Source organism: Anabrus simplex, chromosome 2 (genome assembly GCF_040414725.1).
Source record: "Anabrus simplex isolate iqAnaSimp1 chromosome 2, ASM4041472v1, whole genome shotgun sequence".
Classification (NCBI taxonomy): domain Eukaryota; kingdom Metazoa; phylum Arthropoda; class Insecta; order Orthoptera; family Tettigoniidae; genus Anabrus; species Anabrus simplex.
Window position 1 is genome coordinate 832441841 of NC_090266.1, and position 25578 is coordinate 832467418.

The 25578-nt window shown below is 38.2% G+C and overlaps 1 protein-coding gene across 10 annotated transcripts in view; it reads left to right on the forward strand.

Moving 5' to 3' along the window:
* Positions 1-1294, forward strand: part of Pex14 (peroxin 14) — a 103078-nt gene extending 101784 nt beyond the window's left edge. For all 10 annotated transcript variants that reach the window (XM_068226297.1, XM_067141544.2, XM_067141538.2 and 7 more), the window contains one exon: positions 955-1294. In XM_068226297.1, coding sequence (XP_068082398.1) covers positions 955-1192 — 238 coding nt within the window. In that variant the 3' untranslated portion in view covers positions 1193-1294. The remainder of the gene's footprint in view (positions 1-954) is intronic.
* Positions 1295-25578: the final 24284 nt, after the last annotated feature.

Here is a 25578-nt window from a genome sequence, read left to right on the forward strand (position 1 = left end):
TTCCAGTCACTATGTATTACATTCGTAAGTACAACTCTTTTAACATACGCTAGTTATCAGCTGGTGGTTTGGTACGCTTTCTACAGCATGACTTTATTCGAAAGGAGTGGCTTCTATTTCACGTATACCAACTGGGATATCAGAGACCATGTCCAGAAACCATTTGGGAATAGATTCTCACTGTTTGTACTCTACAGTCAGGAACAAAAGTATTTTTAAAGGGTTCAAAAAGACTGGACCTTGAATGCTCTTGATCGTAGTGCATACTGCATAGCTGATGAGATGGCAGTGAAGATGACGTCACTTGGAATGACGACATGCCGGTAGCAGGGGAGTTGGCGGCGCAAGACGATAATTCAAATGAAGGCAGTCATCAGGTTTACTCAGGTTTATTGTGTGGTAGGCCTACTGCTCAACTGACAGAGACAAATGACTGGCCATAAAGTTATTTTGTATCAATATTGCATAATATGATCATACGATACCCTTATCCCTTTTGTCTGCGGGGTTGAGTATGAAGTGAGACTGATCTTCGTAGCGAGATTTTGTAACAGTATGCCCTTCCTGACGTCAACCTCATCAGAGGAATTAATGAAATGAAGCGGCAAATGATGTGATATATGAGTAACTAAAACTGACTATATTTTCTTTATATGTAGGCCTAAAACCTTTGTTCATTATGTCATCTTACATTTAGAAATAATGCCTCCCAACAAAAGTAGCCAGTATAACTCAAATACATTTATAAGTTTGTTAAAGAATAGTGCAAAATGTTTACATGTACAATTTATAGCTTTTCATAGCCTAGAAGTCACGTGTTCACTGCACAAAATTTGAGGTTATCGCATATTAGACTCTTCCCCTGTACTCTTTTTGGCTGTAAAAGTGGCAAAAAAGGGGGTCTAATACGCAAGTAAATACAGTAATCCAATATATATTGCTGTTCTTTTGCAGAAACCAGTTTGCACCTCCAGTTCTTCAAACCATGTTGGTTCCACCTTCAATCCCATCATGGCAGTTAATGACGGATGCAGAAGATATGAAAGGTTCTGAGGAAGAAGCTACTCAAGACTGCAAAGATGATGCTGAACTAGAGATACGCACGTCTGGCTCAGGTTCAAGTGAGAATGATATGGTCACTACTAATGGAAGTGATAGCAGTTTAGAAATGATATCAAAAAATACCTATTAAATAAGTTACCACCAAAGACTTTGTACTCTTGCTAGTATCTGTTCAGTTACATAAACTGAGAAATTTTTTAATTCAGCTGTATTAAATATTAGTGTGCCATTACATTTGCTCGGCAGTTCCGGAGTATGAGAGATAATTGTCATAGTTGTCTCACATTCTCCTATTTCTCACCTCTAGTAAGATCCCTTTAAGAAACTAATTCTTCCCTTTTTTTTTTGCTTCTTATATTTAAGGGTTTTAACAAGGATGTAAAGGAGAGGGCTTATAAGTCTCTTGTAAGACCCTAACTGGGGTATGGTTCCAATGTATGGGATCCTTACCAGGATTGCTTGATTTAAGAACCAGAAAAAATCCAAGGAAAAGCAGCACAGTTTGTTCTGGGGGTGATTTCCGACAAAAGAGTAGCGTTATAAAAACGTTGCAAATTTTGGGCTGGGAAGACTTGGTAGAAAGGAGACGAGCTGCTTGACGAAGTGGTACACTACCGCTCATTAATTTCAATACACCCTGGTATTTAAGATTTACAACACAAATCAAACGTTATTTTTCACAAAAGATAATTATATTAACTTACACATATATAATACAATCCAAAACATTATATTTTACTTTCATCAAAGTATCCTCCTTTGGATTTAATGACTGCCTCACAAACTCGAGGCATGCTGTCAATCAGTTTTTGTAGGTATCGTTAATCTATATGATTCCACACATCCTTAACAATATACCAGAGATGTTCCTTGCTGGATATATTAACTTCCCTGATACGTCTGTCCACTTCATCCCAGAAATTTCAATGGGATTACAATCGGGGCGTTGGGACGGCCATACCATATATTTCAGTACTTTCTGTTTTTCCTTTGATGCAATGTAGTTCGTACAGTATGCCGACCGATGTTTTGGGTCATTACCCTGTTGTAAGGTGAACCCTTTCCATAGTAAGCGCAGTCCACTTCGTATTGCATGATACTGGAGTATGCAGTGGTACTGCTTCTGATCCATACATCCTTCTATTCTCACAATGTCGCCAATTCTATCTCCGCCAAAACATCCACAAACCATAATAGAATCTCCACCGTGTTTAACTGTAGGTAGAACACACTGCTAGGCTACCCTTTCCCCTACAAATCGGCCAACAAATATTCTCCTTTTGGTTCCAAAAATCTCGAACTTCGATTCATCGGTGAATAACACCTTTGTCCACTCTTCCAATGTCCAATTACGATGTTTTCTAGCCCATTCAAGTCTCTTCTGTTTATCCATGGGCCTTAGAAGGGGTTTTCTTGCTGTGACACATCATTTCAAACCGGGCGAGTTGGCCGTGCGCATAGAGGCGTGCGGCTATGAGCTTGCATCCGGGAGATAGTAGGTTCGAATCCCACTATCGGCAGCCCTGAAGATGGTTTTCCGTGGTTTCCCATTTTCACACCAGGCAAATGCTGGGGCTGTACCTTAATTAAGGCCATGGCCGATTCCTTCCAACTCCTAGGCCTTTCCTATCCCATCGTCGCGATAAGACCTATCTGTGTCGGTGCGACGTAAAGCCCCTAGCAAAAAAAAGGCATCATTTCAAGCCGGCTTCTATCAGTCTCCTTTTTATTGTTGCAACAGATAATGTTGTTGTGTTCATTTCTACCAATTCTGCACAAATTTGGGGCGCTGTTTTGAATCTATTTCTCTTACTAGTAATTCTGATATATTTATCATCACTTTTAGTTGTTTTACAAGGTCTTCCTGGTCGTGGAATGTCCTTAAAGCTGCCTGTTGTCTTCTGGCAGTGAAGGGTATATTGCACTCCCCCTAAAGACACACTACACTGTTTCGCAATTAGGCGAACAGATAAACCTGCTTGGCTAAGTGCTACAATTGCAGCACGTTTTTCTATGGATATATCCACTCGTGGAGCCATATTAGCAATGTGCACACTTCAACTGTCATGAAGGAACTGACATGCAGGAACCACATGTTATGTATCGTGGCAATGCTTGCCGTTTGCTGCAGATATCACATCACTGCAGGGAACAACACAGGTACACCAAATGCGGCGTCCGTCGGCAAATAGGTAAACAAACATATCCGATAGGTACATAACGTTTATGTACACAACATTGTTTGTTGGATACTATTGTATCTTGATGACCACAAACAAAAATCATGACATGTGTACAACTGTTGTACTATTCCTTTGCTTCCTCAACCGTACCCACGGTATTAGACCTTATCTATAGAGAAGTAGGTGTAGTAGTAGAGAAGTAGGTGTATTGAAATTAATGAGCGGTAGTGTATGTTCGAACTGTCAGTGGAAATACATTAGTAGATAAATAAGTTTGAGCGGTGTCTTTAAAAGTAGGAAAGATCACAGTGTGAAGATAACGTTAGAATTCAAGAAGACAAATTGGGGCAAATATTTGTTTATATGAAGGGGAGTTAGGGATTGGAATAACTTACCAAAGAAGATGTTCAATAAATTTCCAATTTCTTTGCAATCATTTAAGAAAAGGCTAAGAAAACAACAGATAGGGAATCTGCCACCTGGGCGACTGCCTTAAATGCAGATCTGTAATGATTGATTGATTGATTGATTGATTGATTGATTGATTGATTGATTGATTGATTGATTGTTCTACTGTGATTGTTACACTGATTACACTGGTCTAAATAGGACATATTTTTGTCTGCTGAGTAGGATGTTTTAGCTGATTTTATATAATTTGAGGTCACTGATTACAAATATGCAGTCAGAAATTGTCCACGTCATAATTTTTCACAAAAACACACTTACAAATATTTCTCATTTTCACGAGTTGCACCAGCATACCATAAAGTAGCATAAACATTTGTTATGAATTTGTATGTGACGTACAGCTACCAATTATAACATCACCATAGGGGTAACACAAATGTGAACAAAGATTGATTATCAGTAAAATCCCTGTAAATGTATATATGTGCGCAGTGGAATGAAAATAAGAGTGGCTCAATGGTAGAGAAAGAGGACCATCAGGACCGATGTATATAAGGGCAAAACAAGATAACAGAATTTCAAATAACATATGAAGGGTACACAGGAAAAACGAACAATGTCCAAAAATTCAAAAAATGAGTTATTAGTCCCATTCGTTAGCTTAGTAGTGAAGCTATCAACACGAGAAATGTCAAAGAGAAACAATGAACGATGTCCGAGATATGCAGTAAAATAGAAATGATACACAGAGGAAGAACGAACAATGTATGCGTGGAACTACATTAAAACGAACAGAGTCCACCAACAGCTTGAATGCGCATGCGCGTGTTGCCGTCATTGCAGTTTAAGGTGATTGATGGCTATGTCAGTTGATTTGTTCTGTCTCTGTATTGTGTAGGTTTGTTACACTAATATTGTATGTAGTACGATGGATGCTGTGACGGACACTCATGTCTCCAATTCAAGTGATGAAGAGACTCAAGTAGAGAACATGGGGAATTCTACAAAGAAGAAACGTAAATTCGGTAGTGTGAAAAGTGTTACGAAGAGGTTACGAGATACTACGTATGAATCCGGTGAAGACTGTGACTGCAAACGATTACAATGTTTTAAGCGGGTCCCTGCAAGTGAACGGAATAAGCTAATACATGATTTTAATAAGTTAGGTGACAGAAATGCCCAGAACTCGTATTTGGCGGGATTAATTACTGTAATTCCTGTTAACCGAAGGTGACCACGGCAGCCAGCACAAGAGGCCCGTCTGCATGATTTTTCTTATGTGTATAAAGTTCGTGTCGTGCGTGAAGGGACACTCGCTGAAATTAATGTTTGTTTTAAAGCAATCTTATCTTTTTTTTGGTGTAACTGCCCGCCGTTTACACACAATTAAATCGTCCCTGGCTACAACAGGACACTCCCCAATTGACAAAAGGGGAAAACATGAGAATAGAGGCAAAAGTAAACTTCCTGAAGAAATATATGAAGCAATGACTACATTTCTCAGTTCTCTTAAGGCACGAAAAGCTCATTATAGTTTACAAGATAGAGGAAAAGTTTACCTACCTGAAGAACTGAATGTGAGAAAGCTACTTTTCATGTTTCTGGAACGCTATCCGCATGTTCAAATTTCTTACGAGATATTCAGAGTAAAATTTGTCACAAAATTTAACATCTCCTTTGGGTATCCCCGAAGTGACACGTGCAGCACATGCGATGAACAGAAAGCATCAGCTAGTAACTTAGAAAAGGTTAAAGAAACGTCATCTAATCTGGAGGAAATAAAGAAGATTGAAGAAGATTTGAAGAAACTGCATAATGAAATGAAACTGCACAAAGAGCTGACTGGTTCTACAAAAGGAAGAGAAACGCAAGAAGAGAAGCTAGAAAAGATGCAACATACGAGGGAATAGCTATAGATTTTGGTAGAAATCTTCCGTTACCAAACATAGACAACTTTCATTTTATGTGTTCAATATACATGTTTTAGCAACTGGTATGTCGGTGTATTACACTTACGATCAGACAGTGGGAAAAAAGGGAGCAGACGACGTAGTTTCAATGCTACATCATTTCATAACAACCTACCTAGATCATTCTGTCCGTAAACTCCACATTTTCTGTGATTCATGCAGTGGACAAAACAAAAACTTCACCATGATTAGATTTCTCCACTATGTAGCAATAACTTTGAATCGCTTTGACCAAGTAGTTGTCACATTCACAATAAGAGGACATTCGTACATGGAGTGTGACACAAACATGGGCCTAATCCAAAAAAAAATCTCCAGCAGAAACTCCAGATGACTGGCGGGAAGAAATTAGAAATGCTCGAGTGAAACCTTCTCCTTTTGAGGTAGTCGATTGTAAAACAGATATGTTCAAGTCCTCGGGGTAACTTCCTAACACCGATGTATAAGAAAACTTTCCCTGCTGCAACCCGGCCCGTCTTGGAACTTCGAATTACACCCAGATATCCACAGACTGTTGAACACCGTGAAACATACAATGGTCTCTTCAATTCCACCGTTATTACAGCAACAGGGCGTAAGAACGTGTTACACGGCCAACATGAAGTTGCGCAAGCATATTCAGGACCAATTCCTTTGCCTGAAGAGAAGTACAAGGACCTCCAAATACTGAAGAAGTTTTGCCGAGATGATGCACAGGAGTTCTTTAGTCGTCTACCTGTCATAAAAGGGTCGACTAAGAACCAACCGAACGATGACGATAGTGATGTTTGATAAAGTACTGTGGTAAGGTGATTAAATTAAATCAAACCTTATATAAGAGGACAGAGAAGTATTAAAATGTGTATTACGTTTCATATGTGTACGGCCATATTTAGTTATAAAAATGTTCAAATTATTTTAATTTTTGAAGTCGAAAGCCAAACTTTTACAAATTGAACCATTTTTAGAAAGACATTGATACAGACATTTTAATGTGAGCTATTATGTGCATATTTAAAGTAACATAACACGTTAAATCCATAATTGACTGTAATGCTTTTATTTCAATTTGTGTTAATTTGAGTTTATTATTATTATTATTATTATTATTATTATTATTATTATTATTATTATTATTATTATTATTATTATTATTATTCTAAAACATTGTAAAATACCCTCAAAACTATTTTTTAACATATTGAGGTATTGTTAATGCTATATTGGAGGAATAATCAGTGTAATATTGTGCAAGTGCCCATTCTTTCAGGAGAATCCAGAGGAAAAATGCACATAGTCCTTGCAGTAATGAACTAAAAAATTTATTACTAGAGTACTTGTTAACTTAGAAACATCATATTGATGGATGAGATACACATATATGTGACAATAATTTAGACACCTACGTACAAAAAATTATCTCCTTAGTATTTTTTGTAGAAGTGTTCAAACTTTAAAATGTCTCTCCTGTAAAATTTGCTTTTTGTGACAATGTTCGTTTTTCCTGTGTACCCTTCATATATATGTATTTTTTTTTTTTTTGAACCAGCGGAAAGGTATAACAATTTATGCTCTAGCATGAACAATTTAGTAAGATTTTTGACTAGAAATAGGGAGACTGTACAGTAAGAATGGAGTGTACAAATAGATATAAATTAATACATTAATTCTCAAAACACAGCTTATAACTAACAGGAGTACCAGCTTGAAGGAAAGATAATATATCTAAACCTTACAGATGAATAATAAACTTTCCAAATATAATAATTAAAGCTAAAACCAATGCTAATGGTAAGAAGCTGCTTGATAAATGCAATGATGGGTAAGTATGTGATATACACAAAAACCATTACAAGCAATCTAAGTACATGTTTAGAAGAAATTGTGGTTATAAGAACTTACGTTAACATAAGTGTGTGAAGATGTGAAAAGTGAAGAGACAACTTATTCCAAGGGATCATAGTACATGCTTAGAATTAATAGTGATCGTGGCAAGTTCCTTAATAACACGAGTGTGCATAAAGATGTGAAACATTAAGAGAAAACTTATACTAGATACAAAGCTAGTACAACCTGTGGTATAAAGAGTCAGGATGGGAGAAATAGAATAAATAAAAAAAATATTTAAAAAAACGCAAGATGTATGTCAGACGTATAGATAGAGAGGTTATGGTAGACTGCCATTCAGTTCCATAATTGTAATTCAACATAGGTAATGCAAATTTTCAGCGAAGGTTTTCTTGACTGTCCACAAGATGCAGAGCACTCCCCCAACTCCTGCCAAGGTGCCTGTAGAAAAAATAGTTGAATTAAAATTGAGATAGAATAGCTTCCATGCCTCTCACCTGAAGGTACAGCAGCAAAGTGATGGGGCAGAGAAAGTTCTCGTGCCTCGACGTTGTCCTGTTCTCATTCCAGTCTCGATTCCACCTGCCGAAATAGGCAGGGTGGTGAGAATATATAGGCGGAGAGATGATTCTAGAAAGTATAAGCATGACAAACAGCTGAGCCGATGACAGCGAAGGAAACAGATGAGCATCCAAAATGGCGAACAGCCAAATTTCAGCGGGAGGGAGTGGAGGAATAAACTTCGAAACATATGCAGTGTAGACTTGAAGAGGTAAGTTCAAAAAAAAAAACTGTAAAGACTATATATAGAGCACATGAGGTAGGATGGCACACATTTCTTCAGACAAAAGGAGTTAAATAGTGATTTATTAATAGATTTAATGTCCAGCTCCATGGCCGAATGGTTAGCATGCTGGCCTTTGGTCACAGAGGTCCCAGGTTCGATTCCCGGGAGGGTCGGGAAATTTAACCATAATTGGTTAATTTCCCTGGCATGGGGACTGGGTGTATGTGTCGTCTTCATCATCATTTCATCCTCGACACGCACGTCGCCTACGGGAGTCGAATCAAAAGACCTGCGTCTGGTAAGCCGAAGTCCTCTGACACATCCCGGCACTAAAAGCCATATGCCATTTCATTTCAATAGATTCAGTAGTGTTATGTTAACAGTTTCTTTGCAAAATATACTTAAAGTAAAAAAATCACTATTAATTATGAAGGAATTTTCACTTTGATTTTCTGGAGTAGCTGGAATCAGGGGTGTCTGCAAGCATTAACAGTAATCTGCTGACATGCTTGTGTTCCATCTGCTGTGATATCTTTCTTGCAGGGTCTTTATATCTTGGTGGAAGCGCTCACCCTGCTCTTCACTTACATCACTAAGATTTGAGGGGAAAACATTTAGGTAACTGTGTAGAAAATGCACCATGACACTCATATTTACTCGTATCCGCTGATATGCTGTTAACACAGTTTAAATTAAAACCTTGTAGTTGATTGCCCTTATGTTGCCAAGAAAGATTCTTACAACATTGCAAAAAAGCGCACCAAGCATCTTTCTTCAAGGTGTTCATGGTTTTGAGAATTTCTGTATCTTTTATTAATGTAGAGGTATCCTTTTTTTTTTTTTTTTTTTTTTTTTTTTTTTTTTTTTTTTTTTTTTTTTTTTGTTTAGGGCCATCAGAAATACTGGCCTACAACTTCTCTTGTGTCAGTGATGGTAATGTTGAGCAATATAGTTGAAGCTAGCACCATATTTATCCAGAGCCTTAACAGACTGCTTCTTCAGGACTAACTTGATAGGCAGTGGTAATAGTATTTTATTGCGATCAAGAAGAGGCTTAGGCTTAATATTCTTGTAGCCAACTTGAAATGTCCCTCTGGCAACCCATTTTTTTCTTATCCAGTATTCTTTCTTTGCATGGCTCTCCCATAGACACATGTAACACGGATGTTTCGGGTACCCTTCTTGTTGACCCAGCAGTATAGATATTACCTTTAGGTCACCACAAACAGTCCTTCAGTGATCAATGTATTTTATCTTATGGAGAAGTATTCTCATTGTTTCATAGGTTTCTTTAATTTTCACTGAGTGACCACAAGGAATAGATGCTAATTTGTTGCCATATCACACTTTTAACTTCCCTTGGAGCTGTCAATGAGTAGCCCCCATTCCTCTACAAGGTACTCGCATCCCATAGCTTCAATGAGTCGTTTTACATGAATGCAGTGCACAAGCTGTTCATTCATCACAAAATATTTTACCAGGCACTTTTCTCTTTTGTATGATGTAAGTATTGTGGAGAATTATCTAACTGACAGTACCTGTTCGCTACACAGCTAAGGAGTTTGAGCCTCCATGGACGTTAACATACTCTTTGCTATCTGCTTATATGGACTCCATGAAAGTAATAGTATAGTAGTCATGGTGATTTGATGATGTTGTAGCAGAGGATGATTATTTTGTAAGAATAAATCAGCAACCTATGACATTTCAGTGTTCTTATGAAGTAAAACGTTATAAATGGCGCAGAAACCCGTTTGTGGAACGATCAGCGGCAAGAAAGACGCGGACGGACAACAGTAAGCAGCATCACGCTACATCGTTGTATCAACAAGAAACCAGCTAACGCAAGTAAGATCTCTACTTACATTCAGTTTCTTAAGCAACGGATATACATTTGAAAGAATATACGTAATTATGTACATTACGAACAGACTCGCTTAAAATGTTACAAAACATCAGTGTACGTTTCAAAGTGCATCGAAAAAACAGTGAATATTACAGGTGTGTAAAGCCTCTGTTGACAGGATCAGTACTATACGAAACCAACGCTTAAGATTTAACCGTCGTAAAAACATAATACGGAAACCCAGACTGTTCACGAATGCAGTGTAACTTCAGGTTGCAGTGAAATACCAGTTACGTTACAGATATAGGATAAAGACAGGAATATGGTTATGTCCATGTACGTAGTGTGTGTTATTTTCGTTAATGGTATTCGTGCATAATTCATTTCAGTGAAACATGGAAAATACGAATATTAATGCACCTACTGCTCAGTTTACAGTTTCAAATGCAAACATTTTACAGACTGAGACGCATTCGAACAGCAATCAGATCGTCGGAAACTAGACTTATTCAAAGACTACGAACAGCGATCGAAGACGGATATGATGACATCGAAATGGAAATATTAGCGCAAAGATTACATGAACTACTACTAGATTTGAGCGAAATTCAGAAACGGATATACGCGTTGCAGGAAGACGATGCGAACGAGCGGGATGCAGAAGAGTGTGAAAACGGTCAAATAGAATGTCGAAAACTAATTGGAATAGCAAACAAGATGATCACAGAAATTAGGTTTCCCCAGCAGCAATCAAACGCAGAGAATGAAACAACTATTCTACAGTCTGCAATCATGAGACCACGCTTACCTAAGCTTGAAATTAAACCTTTCATGGGCACCTTTTCAGACTGGCCAAGATTTTATCAGCAATTTGAATCAGCAATTCATAATAATTTGGCAATTACGCCAGTTGACAAACATCTGTATCTATGGAACTTGGTAGAAGGAGAAGCCAGACATGTCAGAGGAAAATTACAAGATCGCACTTCAGAAGCTGAAGGAACGCTTCGACAACATTAAATTACAGCAACAGGAACTATCGATTTCTTCCGTACCTTGGGAAAAATTCAGATCCAACTACTACAGAGTTGAGAAGCATATATAACAGTTGCCAGATTAATATTGCAGCTCTTATAGGACTTGGGTTTAATGCCTGCATGCTTGTTCCTTTTTATCTGCAGATATTTTACGCTTCTTTCCAGATGAAACCAAATTCGCCTGGTACACTACGCAGGGCAATGATGGTAACTTGGATGCCCTGATGAATTTCCTGGACAAATAGGTACTCAGCAAAGAAAAATCAGAGAAGTTGAACGAGTTCAGTGACAGTTTAGGAGAAGAGTTCTCTACAACAATGAATCTACACACCAGTCAATACAAGAAAGAAATAAAAAAAGAGTAAGCATACTGAACAGCAAAATAATCCACCTAAACTATCGTACAGCGATGAAACAAAAACAAACCCAATCACATGCGCCTTTTGCGATAGAAGAGGCCTCTGGAGTAACGAATGCCATAAAATAGTCTCAGTTGCAGCCAGATCAGAAAAATTAAGGAAAGATGTACGATGCTTCATCTGTTTAGGCAAAAACCACAAAATGAAAGACTGTAGAAAGATAGATCAGAAATGTCGAGTCTGTAGTAACACAGGACATCATAAATCCATTTGCAAGTCACCCTTGAATACAATAACGACAGTAACCACAGGGGAGTCACTTACGAAAGAAACAACTGTTACAGCCGTCCATACTACAGAGACAAGGAATACACAATTGCATGAGATGTTTTTGAACACAGCATTAGTGTGGATTTCTGATCGCAACAGCAATCAGAATATGGCAAAAATACTACTTGATGCCGGAAGTGAACGCAGTTATATCATCAAATATCTAACAGATAAACTAAACTTGGAAAAAATTGGAAAAGAGTCCTTAATTATTTCAACGCTTGAACATCACGGTAAAGCAACAATACACAACCGAGTACGATTTCAACTTACAGGAGCAGCCACGGGAACTGCAATCAAGATAGAAGCTTTAGAAGCTATACATACTTTTCAAGCTCTGAGACCAGTCCCAATGGATATTAGGCAACAATTCAGCAGTTTAAAATTTGCAGATGCGGATGAAATATCGAAGAACATCTCTGTTGAAATATTAGTTGGCGCTGATTACCATGAACGTATCTTCCAAGATGACATCATCTGCTTATCAGACTCACTCGCCATTCGCAGGAGTATTTTTGGTTGGATTCTATTTGGAAGTCGCACTGGAACTTCGATAAGAAAAACCAACCAAGGCAAATTTGGAAGCTAGCTAGAATCTCCAAACTCGTCATAGGACGAGATGGGGAGATCAGGTCCTGTGAGCTGACTGACAAAGAGGGAAGAGTGTTTCGAAGACCCATTCAACTGGTACATCCATTGGAGTTGAGCAACCGTGATATGGCTCAAGGTGGGGAGTGTGGAGAATTATCTAATTGACAGTACCTGTTCGCTACACAGCTAAGGAGTTTGAGCCTCCATGGACATTAACATACTCTTTGCTATCTGCTTAATATGGACTCTATGAAAGTAATAGTATAGTACTCATGGTGATGTTTTGATGATGTAGCAGAGGATGATTATTTTGTAAGAACAAATCAGCAACCTATGACATTTCAGTGTTCTTATGAAGTAAAACATTATAAGTATAGTAATCGCCACGTAAGGCCATACACTAAAAAGTAAATTTCGCCGCCCAATTCTCCTTTTTTCTCATTTTTGTAATGGCTGATCACTGCTGCCAGCCTGCCTAGTTACATATTAAAATCACCAGACATAACCATAACAAAGTAACCTCAATGTAAGTATCGATAATGAATGTTCCCCTAACCTAGTAAATGATAAAAGTTAAAATGAAACAAATCAAGATATTCATAATTAAGTCGGTTTTCACGCTCAATGAGGAATTAAGGAAATAAACACACTTCCTCACTCAAATTAATGTTGCATATTTCTGTCTTTATGGTGATGTACAGTAGGCGTACAATAACCATATTCTTGAAAAGAGGGGCGGGTTAAACGATGCAATTTATTTAATAAGTCTTTGCAGTGTGATTTTCTAAAGTTCCAGACATTACTTAATGCCTTTCCTTTCTTTTGCGCGGACATTTCCTTCTCTTTAGAATAACCAGTAAAGGAGAGATTATTGGGCACATGTTCTGCTTGCAGGCTGGTTATCCGGGAAACACATAGGAGCACGAATGTGCCAAGCTACCTGAACGGAAATTAGGTCAACTTTCAAGATAAGTGCGGAATTGAGAATAATAATGTTACTAGTTCTATTAACTACTTCTATGGTTTTCATATACGCTGAGGTGCCAGTATTTCATCCCGCAAGAGTTCTTTTATGTACCGGTAGATCTAGACATAAGGCTGGCATATTTGAGCACTTTCAAATACCGCCGGAGTCGAATCCGCCAACCTGAGCTAGTCATACATTCTCTCCTTCACTCGCATAAATTAATTTTAAACATTTCCTGCCTTTATTCTGATGTATGCATTACTATAACTGTATTCTTAAAGTGAGAGAAAGGGAGAAAGAATATAGGTTGTATAATTCATCGCAATTTCTGTAAGTTCAAGGACTTACCACATAGGACATATCTGTCTTTCCTTTTAATAATAATGCTAATAGATTTACATCCCACTAAGTACTTTTATGGTTTTCGAAGACGCTGGGATGCCGGAATTTTGTCCTGCAAGAGTTCTTTTACGTGCCAGTAAATCTACGGAAAAATGACTGATTTATTTGAGTACCTTCAAATACCAGCCGTCTGATGAGCCAGTCAGTCCGGTGTCCTTCCTTTTGCTTGGATGCTGTTCTCTTTCTCCAATAAGCAGTAGAGGAGGGGGGGGGGGGGCGGCATTTTAAACATATTTTCAGCTTACAAGTTGGTGTATCTCAAGCCTACAACGTTAGGGAAAGCCAGGAAATGTACAGGAGCACTAAGTCAAACAACATTACCAGATTTTTACATATATATTGGCTTAAATCACATGAAGACAGGTTGTAAGGCAAGAATAGGATAGGAAAGAGGGCTAGTACTTAAAATGTAAATAAGCGTACAGCCACAGCACTAGCCTGAAATGAAAATGAGGGAAACAAAAACAGAAAGAAACCTCAGACCTGCAGACTGTGGGGTTCGAATCCACCATCTCCTGGAAGCAAGCTCACAGTAAAGTGATCGAACTGCACAGCCAGTTCACTCAGTTTCTTATGACGCATAATAGGCCTATCACATGGGCGACCCACTTACCTGTTTATGGATCTTCAGTTCTTCAATTATACATGTATGCAAGAACATTATGCACCTTAATAAAAGATATTTTCCTAGTTGGTTGTCTGATTGGTGCACGTATAACAAATATATTTGGGAAGAAATACTTTTCTTTTATATTTATTTATATCATAAAGAAGTCATGTTGTCATAGCAAAAGCAATATGCAATGAAGAAAATGAATCCAAAAGGATAGGCATAATTTACTGTATTAAATATTAGTTTATTTACATGTTACGGGATATGTAGTAGTGATAATAACAACAAAAGTGTGCAATAAGGAAAAAGGAAATAAATACAACTAAATATTAATATAATTTACAAACATCAAGAGCCATTCCGTGGTCACTGAATTACAAAGCAGAGGTATAAATAAACAAACATGAAAACTAGTATTTAAAAAGCAAAATGCAAAGTCATCTGCGTACAAACCATGAAGGCCATTGGAAGGGTGGAAGGTAAAGTCTTCCACTGTCCATAACATTGGCACTTGGTGGGGTAGGGTGGTTAGCTCTACGCACGACTGCCTTTGCCCCCCAGTAATTAACCTGGTATGCATTTATCATACATAAAACATTCCTTCCAAATTATGTTAAGCCCTTGTTACTCATGATGTTGTTATTATTATTAATAAATACATTGCAAATGGGAAATATCCCGGTGGCAATGGTCACTTGCAGTAATATAATAAATAAGTTAACATAATTACCCAAGAACAAACAAGCAAGCAAGCAGACAACAAGAATACAACAAGCAGATATATGGAAAGAAAATATTACAAGAATTACTACTAGTTTAATATTCTAAATTCAGCATTAACATATACGAATTCACACACAACTTAAGTATTTACAGTGCTTAACACTACGGGTTACAATACTGTAGGCTGACTTTACTACTAGCTCATCACCCTCTACTATGACTGCGCTAATACGCCTTCTCATTCACCCAGTCACACATGTAAACGAGCGAACACGGCGTAGTTACCAGTTTAGGCGCTTGGAGTGTTGAGAAGCTGGCATTGGTCTGCTTGATGAGACACGCTCAGTGATCATTGCTAAGAGTGCTGGTGTAATTTGAGCCTGTATTTACCTTATATGGTTATTTCTTTGGTCATGAACCGTTTTAAATTTATGTATAGTACGCGAACCTTTCCTTGAGCCCCAGTTTCCATTCAGTACTATTGAGCTCAGGGCTCAAGGAAAGGTTCGCATACTATACATAATATTGTTTACTGCTGTGGGCCGTAATGTAAGATGAAAAGCAGATCGGGAAGTGGGATTTCGTTTCATGTATTTCCTCTCAATGATCAACGTCATAAATGGCTAAATTTTATTTCAAGAAAGGATTTCTTGCCTAATTTCAATTCAAGATCATCGAAACGATATGTTTGCCGCGCCGAATAAATCCACACCTTCACGCTATGTAGCAGATATAAACTGCGAGACTGAGCAGATATAAACTGCGAGACTGGAATAACACTCTTAGTAAAGGAGCGCCCCTTAGCAGAAAGTCAGTTCCTAAATGAAGCAGAGAGATTGTGATTGTCGGTAGTCCATCGAACAGTAGATGTTATATGACAAGAAACTCGGCACCTTTTTTCAACAGAAAGACGCTTCATTCCATGTTGAGCGAATAAAAACTACTCAAGGTGACCATCATCCAAGCGAAAGTAGATAATTAATTTCCCTAGTCAATAACCTTTTCTGTTTTTATCATTTCTGCTGTGACTACAAAATAAAGGTTACAACAGCATTTTTCTTTAAGAGGCTTTTAGTTACAGAGCTACATACTTTAACACTCAAAACAATAAAGGAAGTCGAAGCTTGCAGTTTTTTCATGTTGCGCATTGTGAGTGACAATCATAAGACTAATGTTAGCAGGATAAGAAGAATGTCTTCTTCAAAATACATAAACCAAAATTCTGTCATCCTGTTGATAGTGAAATGCCTCTTCTTGCTTTCGATAAATGGCACATTCTGAAAAGTAAGAAATTCTGTACTAAAAAAAAAATCTATGTTTGATGGTTCCCAGGATATAAATGGTGATTTTATCAAGAAACTGTATGAGATGCAATCAAATGAAACTGTGAAACTGGTTCATTTTTCTTACATGCAAAAACATCGAGCCGTCTAAGTTTAAGAAAATAAATGTGCTGTGCGCGAAAGATATTTTCGTGACTGAAGTACTAACAGCCATATAATATTTAAAAGACTATTCGTATACAGATATGCACGATTGTTAGTGCTGGTACCGCTGTCAAATACGAGTTGTCGATAAAAAATTGATTCGACATACGTGTCAGTAGCACAAATGTAGCAACATTGCAGCCGGACATGATGCTTGATTCTTTTGACAAGACCAAGGCGTTCAACAGTGCTAATGAACTTGATTTATAAGAGAGATTAAAACAGCAGGCTGCAGTACCCATCTGATTTGCCACTGTGGATTTTGAAAGTTATTCATGATTTTGTGTTGAAAGCACAACCATTTGTGCATAAAAATCCTGTTGCGTCTATGAGTGACTAGTGCCTGTGTTGCGTGATTTTCCTCACTTCAGGTGTCCTGAAATCAGACATTCATAGTTATTGAGTGAAGTTATTTGCGAGTGTGCTATTCTTGTATTCTTAAATAACATAGTCACATAAATAACAGAGATCTTTGAAAGATCTGAACGCGAGAACGCGAAACACTTAAACAGAAAGTGTGAGAAATTATTCATTTTCTGCAGTATTTACTACCTACCGTTAACATTATTTTGTACTGTTTTCCACTGCGGAGGGGTACGTTCTTCACTGAATTTATTAAGGTGTAAGATGTGATTCAAATATGTTTATTGAGTGATTGGCTTTATATTTGAACAGAAATATACAAAACACTTAATGTGTGCTGTAATGAACAATCGTGTTTCAATACCAGCGAAGCAGCGCTCGGTGGTAGAAATGGGAACTAGGGCCAAATCGCTCATATTGCTGTATTGGGAAGGCGTACTAGCGCAGTCATAGTAGAGGGCGATGACTAAGTTAACATTGTAAGTGATAATAAAGTGAAGTTAAACTGTAATTACCGTACAACAACATCATTACAACACGTAAGAAATACTACTAATTTAACTTTCTAAATCCAGCGTCATTATATACAAATTTGCACACAACTTAAGTATTTCCAGTACTACTAGCTTAACACTACAAGTGATAGTAAAGTTAAAACATACTACCCAATACTACAACAACTCAAGTACAAAAAGGAATTCCATGGAAAAAATATTACAAGAAATACTACTAGTTTAACATTCTAAATCCAGCATCATGTACAGTTTCATACACAACTTAATTATTTCCAATACTTAACATTATTGCTTACAAAACTATAGGTTGAGCTTACCACTAGCTTAACGTTACAAGTGATAATAAAGTAAAGTTAAAAACATTGTTAATTACCCAAAAACAACAGCTACTACTACTAAAAAACATGTGTACAGCAAGCAATTCCCTGGATAGAGAATACCACAAGAAAAAACTCCTAGTTTCACAATCTAAACCAAGCAGAAAATCACAAATTCAGTGTCCGTAATTTACAACTTTTACTTTTCACTTTGCATAAGCACTAATGGTCTTCTTAAATGACTTGATACTGGGAGGGAATCTATCAAAGACTGCTGCAGGTAATTTATTCCAATCCCTTATGGTCCTGTTAACGAAGGAAAACTTGCCCACGTCCGTATGTTGGTTTCTGGCCCTAATTTTATGCTTATCATTTCTAGATAAGTATGAGGGAGGTTCAAACCTATTCCTAATACTACTCCAAGCAGCCCTTCCTGTATAGCTCTTATAAAGACCACACAGGCGAGCTCTACTTCTTCTAGATTCAAGACTTTCCTGATTAATGGTATTCCTCCTACTCCCGGTTACGAAATACATCGCTCTTCTTTGAACTTTTTCTAGGGAATTTATTAAACCCATCCTGTACAGATCCCAGCATGCAGACCATATTCGGGAATCGTTCTTACGAAGCATTTATAAGCTTTATTTAAGCCTACTAGGGTGGTGAACACATAAATAAGAGTTTCCTTCTGGACCTTCATGCCGGACAATGTTTTTTTAAACAAATTTTTTCACGATGATATGATTTATCTATAGAGCGAAACCGCTATGCAGTGTGCATCTCATAGCTATTGAGATGGAATTGGTAATGTACTATGTATCTGTACAGCCTATACGGTATATATAAGACTTTTTTTGCTGAATATTTATGTGGCTGAAATGAAGGTGGATAAGCTACATGGTCTCCTTTTTATAGGAGGAATGTATTGTGGAAATGAAACTCATAATTTGGATTTCATGTACATTATAGTTTCTCTAAGATATCTTGATTGTAATTCAGTCATGTATGACGACGATGTATTTCATGGTAAAGACGAATTACTTTGCAATGCTATCTTGTCTTAATGGTAATGTACTATGTATCTGTACTATGTTGGCTATTGAGTGCATGATTAGAAGCTGTGTGTCGATTCATTCAAGTGTCCGAGTGAATCGATTCACAGGAACGGCAAGCTCATGGCGCACGAATTATGCGCAATCACGGCTCAGTGTGCCAAACGACACACACGGCTCCTTATCGGCACACTGGACACTGGCGGGGAGCCGAGCTTCCGCTGCAGCGAGACACAGTGAATCATGGCACACTGAAAGAATCGTACGCAGTCACGGATCAGTGAGACACAACACACACACGGTTCATTATCGGTACACTGGACATTGGCGGGGAGCCGAACTTCCTCTGAAGCAATACATACAGTGTCATGGTAGACTGAAAGAATCGTATGCTATAATGGACTCTCGAGCTCAGCTCATTTGAAAATAATACCCACTCGCATTCACTGTCCTCTTCTTACAGGGAGTTTTAAATAATAGATGGATTTATTTGCAGTGTTAAAAAGATAGAGCATAATTCCAAAGTACCTAGCTCATAAGTAGGTATTCTAATTACCGTATTAGTTTAATCGATCAGTATTTTTATAACTAGTTGACGTTCGACAATTACTTAAACTCAGCTCTCTAGCCTCCACGCCTGGCTGAGTGGCTCAGACGGTTGAGGCTCTGGCCTTCTGAACCCAACTTGGCAGGTTTGATCCTGGCTCAGTGCGATGGTGTTTGAAGGTGCCTCGTGTCAGTAGATTTACTGGCACATAAAAGAGCTCCTGCGGGACTAAATTCCAGCACCTATGCAACTCCAAAAACCGTAAAAGTGGTTAGTGGGACATAAAGCCAATAACATTATTATTTAGCCTACCCTATGACTATGAGTCATGCTGATGACCACTCGAAATTGTCTGTTTTATATTCGGAAGAACCGCTCGTTATTTTCTCAGTTCGTATGTCGCATCATTGCACAATACGTCAATAATCGAATCACGAGGTCACCGGTGTACATGGACAGTGAGTATGTAAGCAGACGGATGCAATGGCTTAAATAACAAGATGTTTAATCACAAAACCAGTGGGCTACTGTACATCTTGTGTAGCCTATACAAAATATGACGATTTAAAAAAATCCTCTGCTGATAGAAAAAGACATTTTCAAAGATGACCGAGCTAGTTGGCCGTGCGTTTAGGGTCACGTAGCTATGAGCTTGCATTTGTGGAATGCTGGGTTCAAATCCTACCATCGGCAGTCGTTAAAATGGTTTTCGGTGGTTTCCCATTTTCACACCAGACACATGCTTGTGCTGTACTTTAATTAAGGCCACGGCCGCTTCCTTCCCACTTTTATCCCCTTCCTATCTCTTCTATTCTCTTCGTCGCCATAAGACCTATCTGTGTCGGTGCGACGTAAAGCAAATTATTTGATTTATATTTAATACTTGGGGTACTTATTGTGGACACAAGTATTTTTACATCTAATTCTCTCTCTATGTATATGTGTGAGTTGTGACTTTCAGAGAACTGTGGAAAACCATTAGATAGTGTATAAAATTTGAGGTATGTCAGTAATTATTATTATTATTATTATTATTATTATTATTATTATTATTATTATTATTATTATTATTAACTACGTAAGTTTTGTGCGGTAATATAATAAGCAAGTATAGGCACCGTGCATGTCGCTCTAGCGGTCGGGCGGAGAACAACACGTGAGGCAGACTCCAGACTCGCTGTAGCTGTTCTGTTATGACTGAGCGTGTAGTCACTTAGATATTAATGGCAGAGAAAAGGAGATCAAGTAAACGCAATTATTGTGTTGTCGGATGTTCCAGTACTTACGCAACTTACGTTTGCCAAAACGAGCGATAGAAGTGGACCCAAGAAGGCAATGGATACAAGCAGTTAACCGAACGAAGTACTGTACGTAGGCCTAAACATACGTACTTCACATGTTTGGAACAAGTTCAGTTGATCCGATTTAATTTAATTTTGGTTTCAATTTTTAGCACTGATGGATCACTTTGGCAACCTACGACTTTTAGAATATATAGTGCGCATTTCATCGAAAACAGAAGATCTGGACACCCACTAAGTCCAGCCTATGTTCCGACAATATTTCCGGGTGAATGCAAGGAGAGGAATGTGTCGCCGGGACCCAGCTTACAGCGCTTTCACAGGCAACTCAAGCGATTAAAAAAGTTAAGAATCCGACGAAAAATTTTCAAGTAGAGTTTGCCCAAGTATCATAACCAAGGATGCATCTGATTTTCATTTTTCAGACTTCATGTTTTCTTGTTCAATAAATGAAAACGACGTAAATATACAAGCATGTATTCCACGTAATTTCGGTCTGGGAGGGAACATTACGAAACATGATAAAATGTGTGGAACCGAAGACGATCATGCAGACATCAAGGGTCGAGGTTTCCAAGGCGACAGTTCCATAAGGAACAATACACAAAAGCCTTGCTGCTTGCGTTATTACCAAACTGTAAAGTTTCGAAATTATGTAAAGAAACCATATTATTGATTTTCTTAGTAAAAATGAAAACCGAACTCTCCTATTCTGCCTTGAGAGTGCTATTCGGTGTTCACAGGACAACAATTTCACGTATTTTTACGACCGTGCTTATGTAACTGGCACTGCGTACGAAACATTTCATATTCTGGCCTAGTAAGGAATGTGCTCAAGAAACAATGCCTCCAGCATTTAAGAGAAATTACGGTAATTGTCGAGTCATTATTGATTGCACGGAATGTAGGGTTGAACAGCCTCCCCAAGTAGATCAGAGAGTTTATTCCTATTCTCAATACAAGGGTTGCTGCACTGCAAAAGTTTTAGTTGCAATCACGCCTAGTGGTATGATCGCCTTTAAATGTTACGGTGGAAGAGCTAGCGACTCATTCATAACCGACAGTGGTTTATTAACTTTCCGTCAACCTGGCGATGAGGTCATGGCTAATAAAGGATTTTCTGGCATCAGAACTAACTTATCTGGCCGCGGTGTCTTAATCGTGACACCACCGTTCTTACATGACGGGAGATTAAAAGCTGAGGAAGTTGAGAGTAGGTGCTTACAATATTGCGAGTGTTAGAATTCACGTAGAAAGGTGTAATCAAAGAATCAAAATAATATACAATATATTACAGAAATTGCCAACAGAACTTTTTCCACACGTGGATGACATCGTGCATATGTGTTGCTTGTTAAGGTATTTGCATCCTCCAATAATTAAAGAATAGTTTGAGAGTTGTTCTGCCATCAGTTTGTTTTATATATTCTTTGTTTACATTTTGATCTGTTCAACGTTCAACAAGCAAGAATTGACAAATATTTTATTATTATTAGGAATACCGCTAATTTTTGGCAAGTAATTATTGAAATATAACTTTGTCGTTTTGGTGAGACATTCCTCGACATACTTATTGTCCTGATAAATAGGTATTGTCAACTGTTGTGCTTTGCTATATACAGATATATCACATTTTCCCAAGCCAGTTACGTACATCAGTATATGTGTGCAATACATATGACTTGTCTTTAACTGTATGTTATTTTGCTCGTCAAAATAAAGATAACGTACTCGCACATTTCTTGACTCATCTACTATTGGTTTATCTTTAGAGGAAGATGGACAATTAACTTCTAACACTCTGTCAGCTACATTTCCTTTGAGAACTACTGTATGCCATCTGGAGATTCACAAATCCAAGGTTGTTTCTTGTGGAATATTAACCCACATCGAATAACACGAACACCAAATGAACTTCCATAGCATTCTATTGCTTCATTTTCCATTTCACTTCCGTAAGAAAGATTGTTCAAAGCAGCTCCCACAATTGGAGATTCAGTTACAAATGCGAGAGCTAAAAAGTTATGTCGCCTAGTTTTGATCCGATGTGCTTTCGTGCTAGCAGATATTGTTATCTCTCTTTCTTGAAACCATCGAGGGCTTCCTGATTGAGATAGTGTCCAGGGAGATTTTAATTATATGATCTGTATCAACCTGCACTTTGCTGGTAAAAAACATTTCGTCACTCACAGTGCGAAAGGTGTATTTGTCTGGCAAGCGCACGTCGTTAGAGACTTGTAAATGTAATAGCTGTGTCACAGTTTCCTCACATTCTTCTCTCTCCACATCATTCACTACCCAGTCTATCAATGAGGTGACTACGGTCCTGCACGATTGTTCGATTTCAGTACTTGATTCTGCTCGAAGCATTGTACGAAGACTGCAAGGGATGTGTTTTAAAGTATCCTCAGTTAATTCATAGGGAGGAAGAGATGTCTCCAAAGTCTTTTTACCGAACAGTTCTACGCGTTTGCCTTTTCTATATTTTTCTGTTGACATTGTTTTCGGGCTCGGTTTTCCCCATTATTGCGGACGGTGTGTTTTGGAGACAACACTTTCATTATTTATATAATACACGACCGCAGCTACGTGTTTGCAAGTTCCTCTGGTCCAGCAGGACAGGAACATTCGCTGATAGAGACATTACGATTCTGGTCAACCTGAACATACAATAAAAATGCGTACAACTTAGCAAACATGCATTAAGTAATCCTTACTAAATAAACTTTATAAGTTTTTATCTAACTACACCTTGCCTACCTCAAGTTTCACGATATAAGGCGGCAAAGTGACAGACGTTTGTCGGGTGACTTTTTCTGGGATGTATCCGAAACCAATCGAAATTAACTCTTCAGCGCCGTTCACGTGGCCACTGACAACAAGGTTTCTTCCTTTATTGCATGATGATTCACTTACATCCCTGAATTGAATCGCTTTAAACCCGCAACTTGTTCGAATGTCACACATGTACAGAGACTCTCGCACTACGCCTCACCTCTTGTTTCAGAACGGGCCACTATGTAGCGCTAGTAGTAGCACTTCGATCTATCTGCACGGTGCCTATTGACGTCCGAAACGGGGAGGAGCTTACGGTCAGCTCTTTCCCATATGGCGGCGAGATAGTGACGGGAAATAAACACGACAGTGATCGGGTGTGCGTCTGTAGGATTTATTAAGTGTTCAAAATGTCTTTGGTGTCGTATGCACAACTGTTGAGAGTTGTCGGAGATTTCACGCGTCCAGTAGTGGAAGGGGAAGAAATATTCAAGCGTAATTACTTGATATGTGTAGGTAAAAAGTTTGAAACAGAAGATGAAACTGGTGTTGTAGCGTTGTGTTTACAATCATCCCACATCGATTCAAAACCCCACAAAGTTAATGTTGTCTTGAACAAAGGGAGTGAAAATTGTGAAGTTCAACTGTACATGTAAAGTGGGTTTGTCAGAGAAATGTTACCGTTGACACACTAATTCACCTTAACAGTTAAGCTACTGTAATTTTCCACTATTAGAGGTTATGGAGTAATTTCTTGTTGATTTGGTCCATGCCAAAGCCTTAGCCAGGTGACGGGGGAGTTACCTGTCTTGTAAACTGTAATCTTGGGGAAGAAATAAAATAATAATTCTACTAAGTAAATGTTGTAAAGCAAATAAATCGTAGGCTTTATACAGGCTTGTGTTGGCACAGCCCACATCCTAATCTTAATATTCTTCTATTTTTACCATCAGCACAAAAGTTAGAACTTAGAACCGACAATAATAAGTATAAAAATTATAACTACCTACAGAATATGCAGAGCAAAGTTTGAAAATTATAATTTAAGAGTACTATAACCTGTACAGTCACAGCTGTTTGGGGTTGAAGAATACTTGGTTTGTCCAATTCTACAAAATAATTAGGTTATGGCTTCTAATTTATGATGACCGGACGAGTTGGCCGTGCGGTTAGGAGCGTGCAGCTGTGAGCTCGCATTCGGGAGATAACTTAGTGGGTTCGAACCCGACTGTCGGCAGCCCTGAAGATGGTTTTCCGTGGTTTCCCAAATGCTGGGGCTGTACCTTAATTAAGGCCACGGCCGCTTCCTTCCCATTTCTAGACCTTTCCTGTCCCAACGTCGCCATAATTCCTATCTGTGTCTGTGTGACGTAAATCAAATAGCAAAAAAGCTAATTTATGATGGCAAAATACTACATATTTTCTTTCATTGATAGAAGTATTTTATAGGCAATTTAAATGCAGTGCTTAACTTCTACCAGTTAAACACAGAAGTATTAGGCTACAAGTTTATCAGTATTTTTGATGTAGCTAAATCTTTGTGAATACAAATTAGAGACAATAACTATCAATGAGTACAATAAACAGTATCGGTACCTACACCGTGGAAAGAAGTCGTCTTCACGAGAATGCAGACTGCACATTGTCATGTATCGCGTAACGTGTTTTCCAATTGACAGCGCGGAAGCCCATCTTTCTCTCTGAACTTTTTGTACAGGAAAGTAGTGAAGAGATTTCGCATCCGTTTTATACGATTTGCAACCGTATGCAGAGCAGTACCTCCTCAAATTTGACAATTTTCTTTCTGTTTCCATCACGATGTCAATGCTCGCCATGTAAATAAACCTCACCAGTCACTATGTTGCAGCTTCAGCATTCTACCGCGTGGCTGCGCCATCCAACTTTTCTGACGTCAATAGTACTGAATCTGAAAGTGAGATGACGCATAGAAAGCAGTTCACAGAATGATGACCAGATAGCAGCAGCAAGCATTGAATGTTGCTGAAATCTTATCAGTACACACTACACAGATGCAATAGGATCGATGACTCTAATGAGCCGTGAATCGGCTCACTTTATCGATTCAGTATCGTGAACGGAATCAACTATCCCG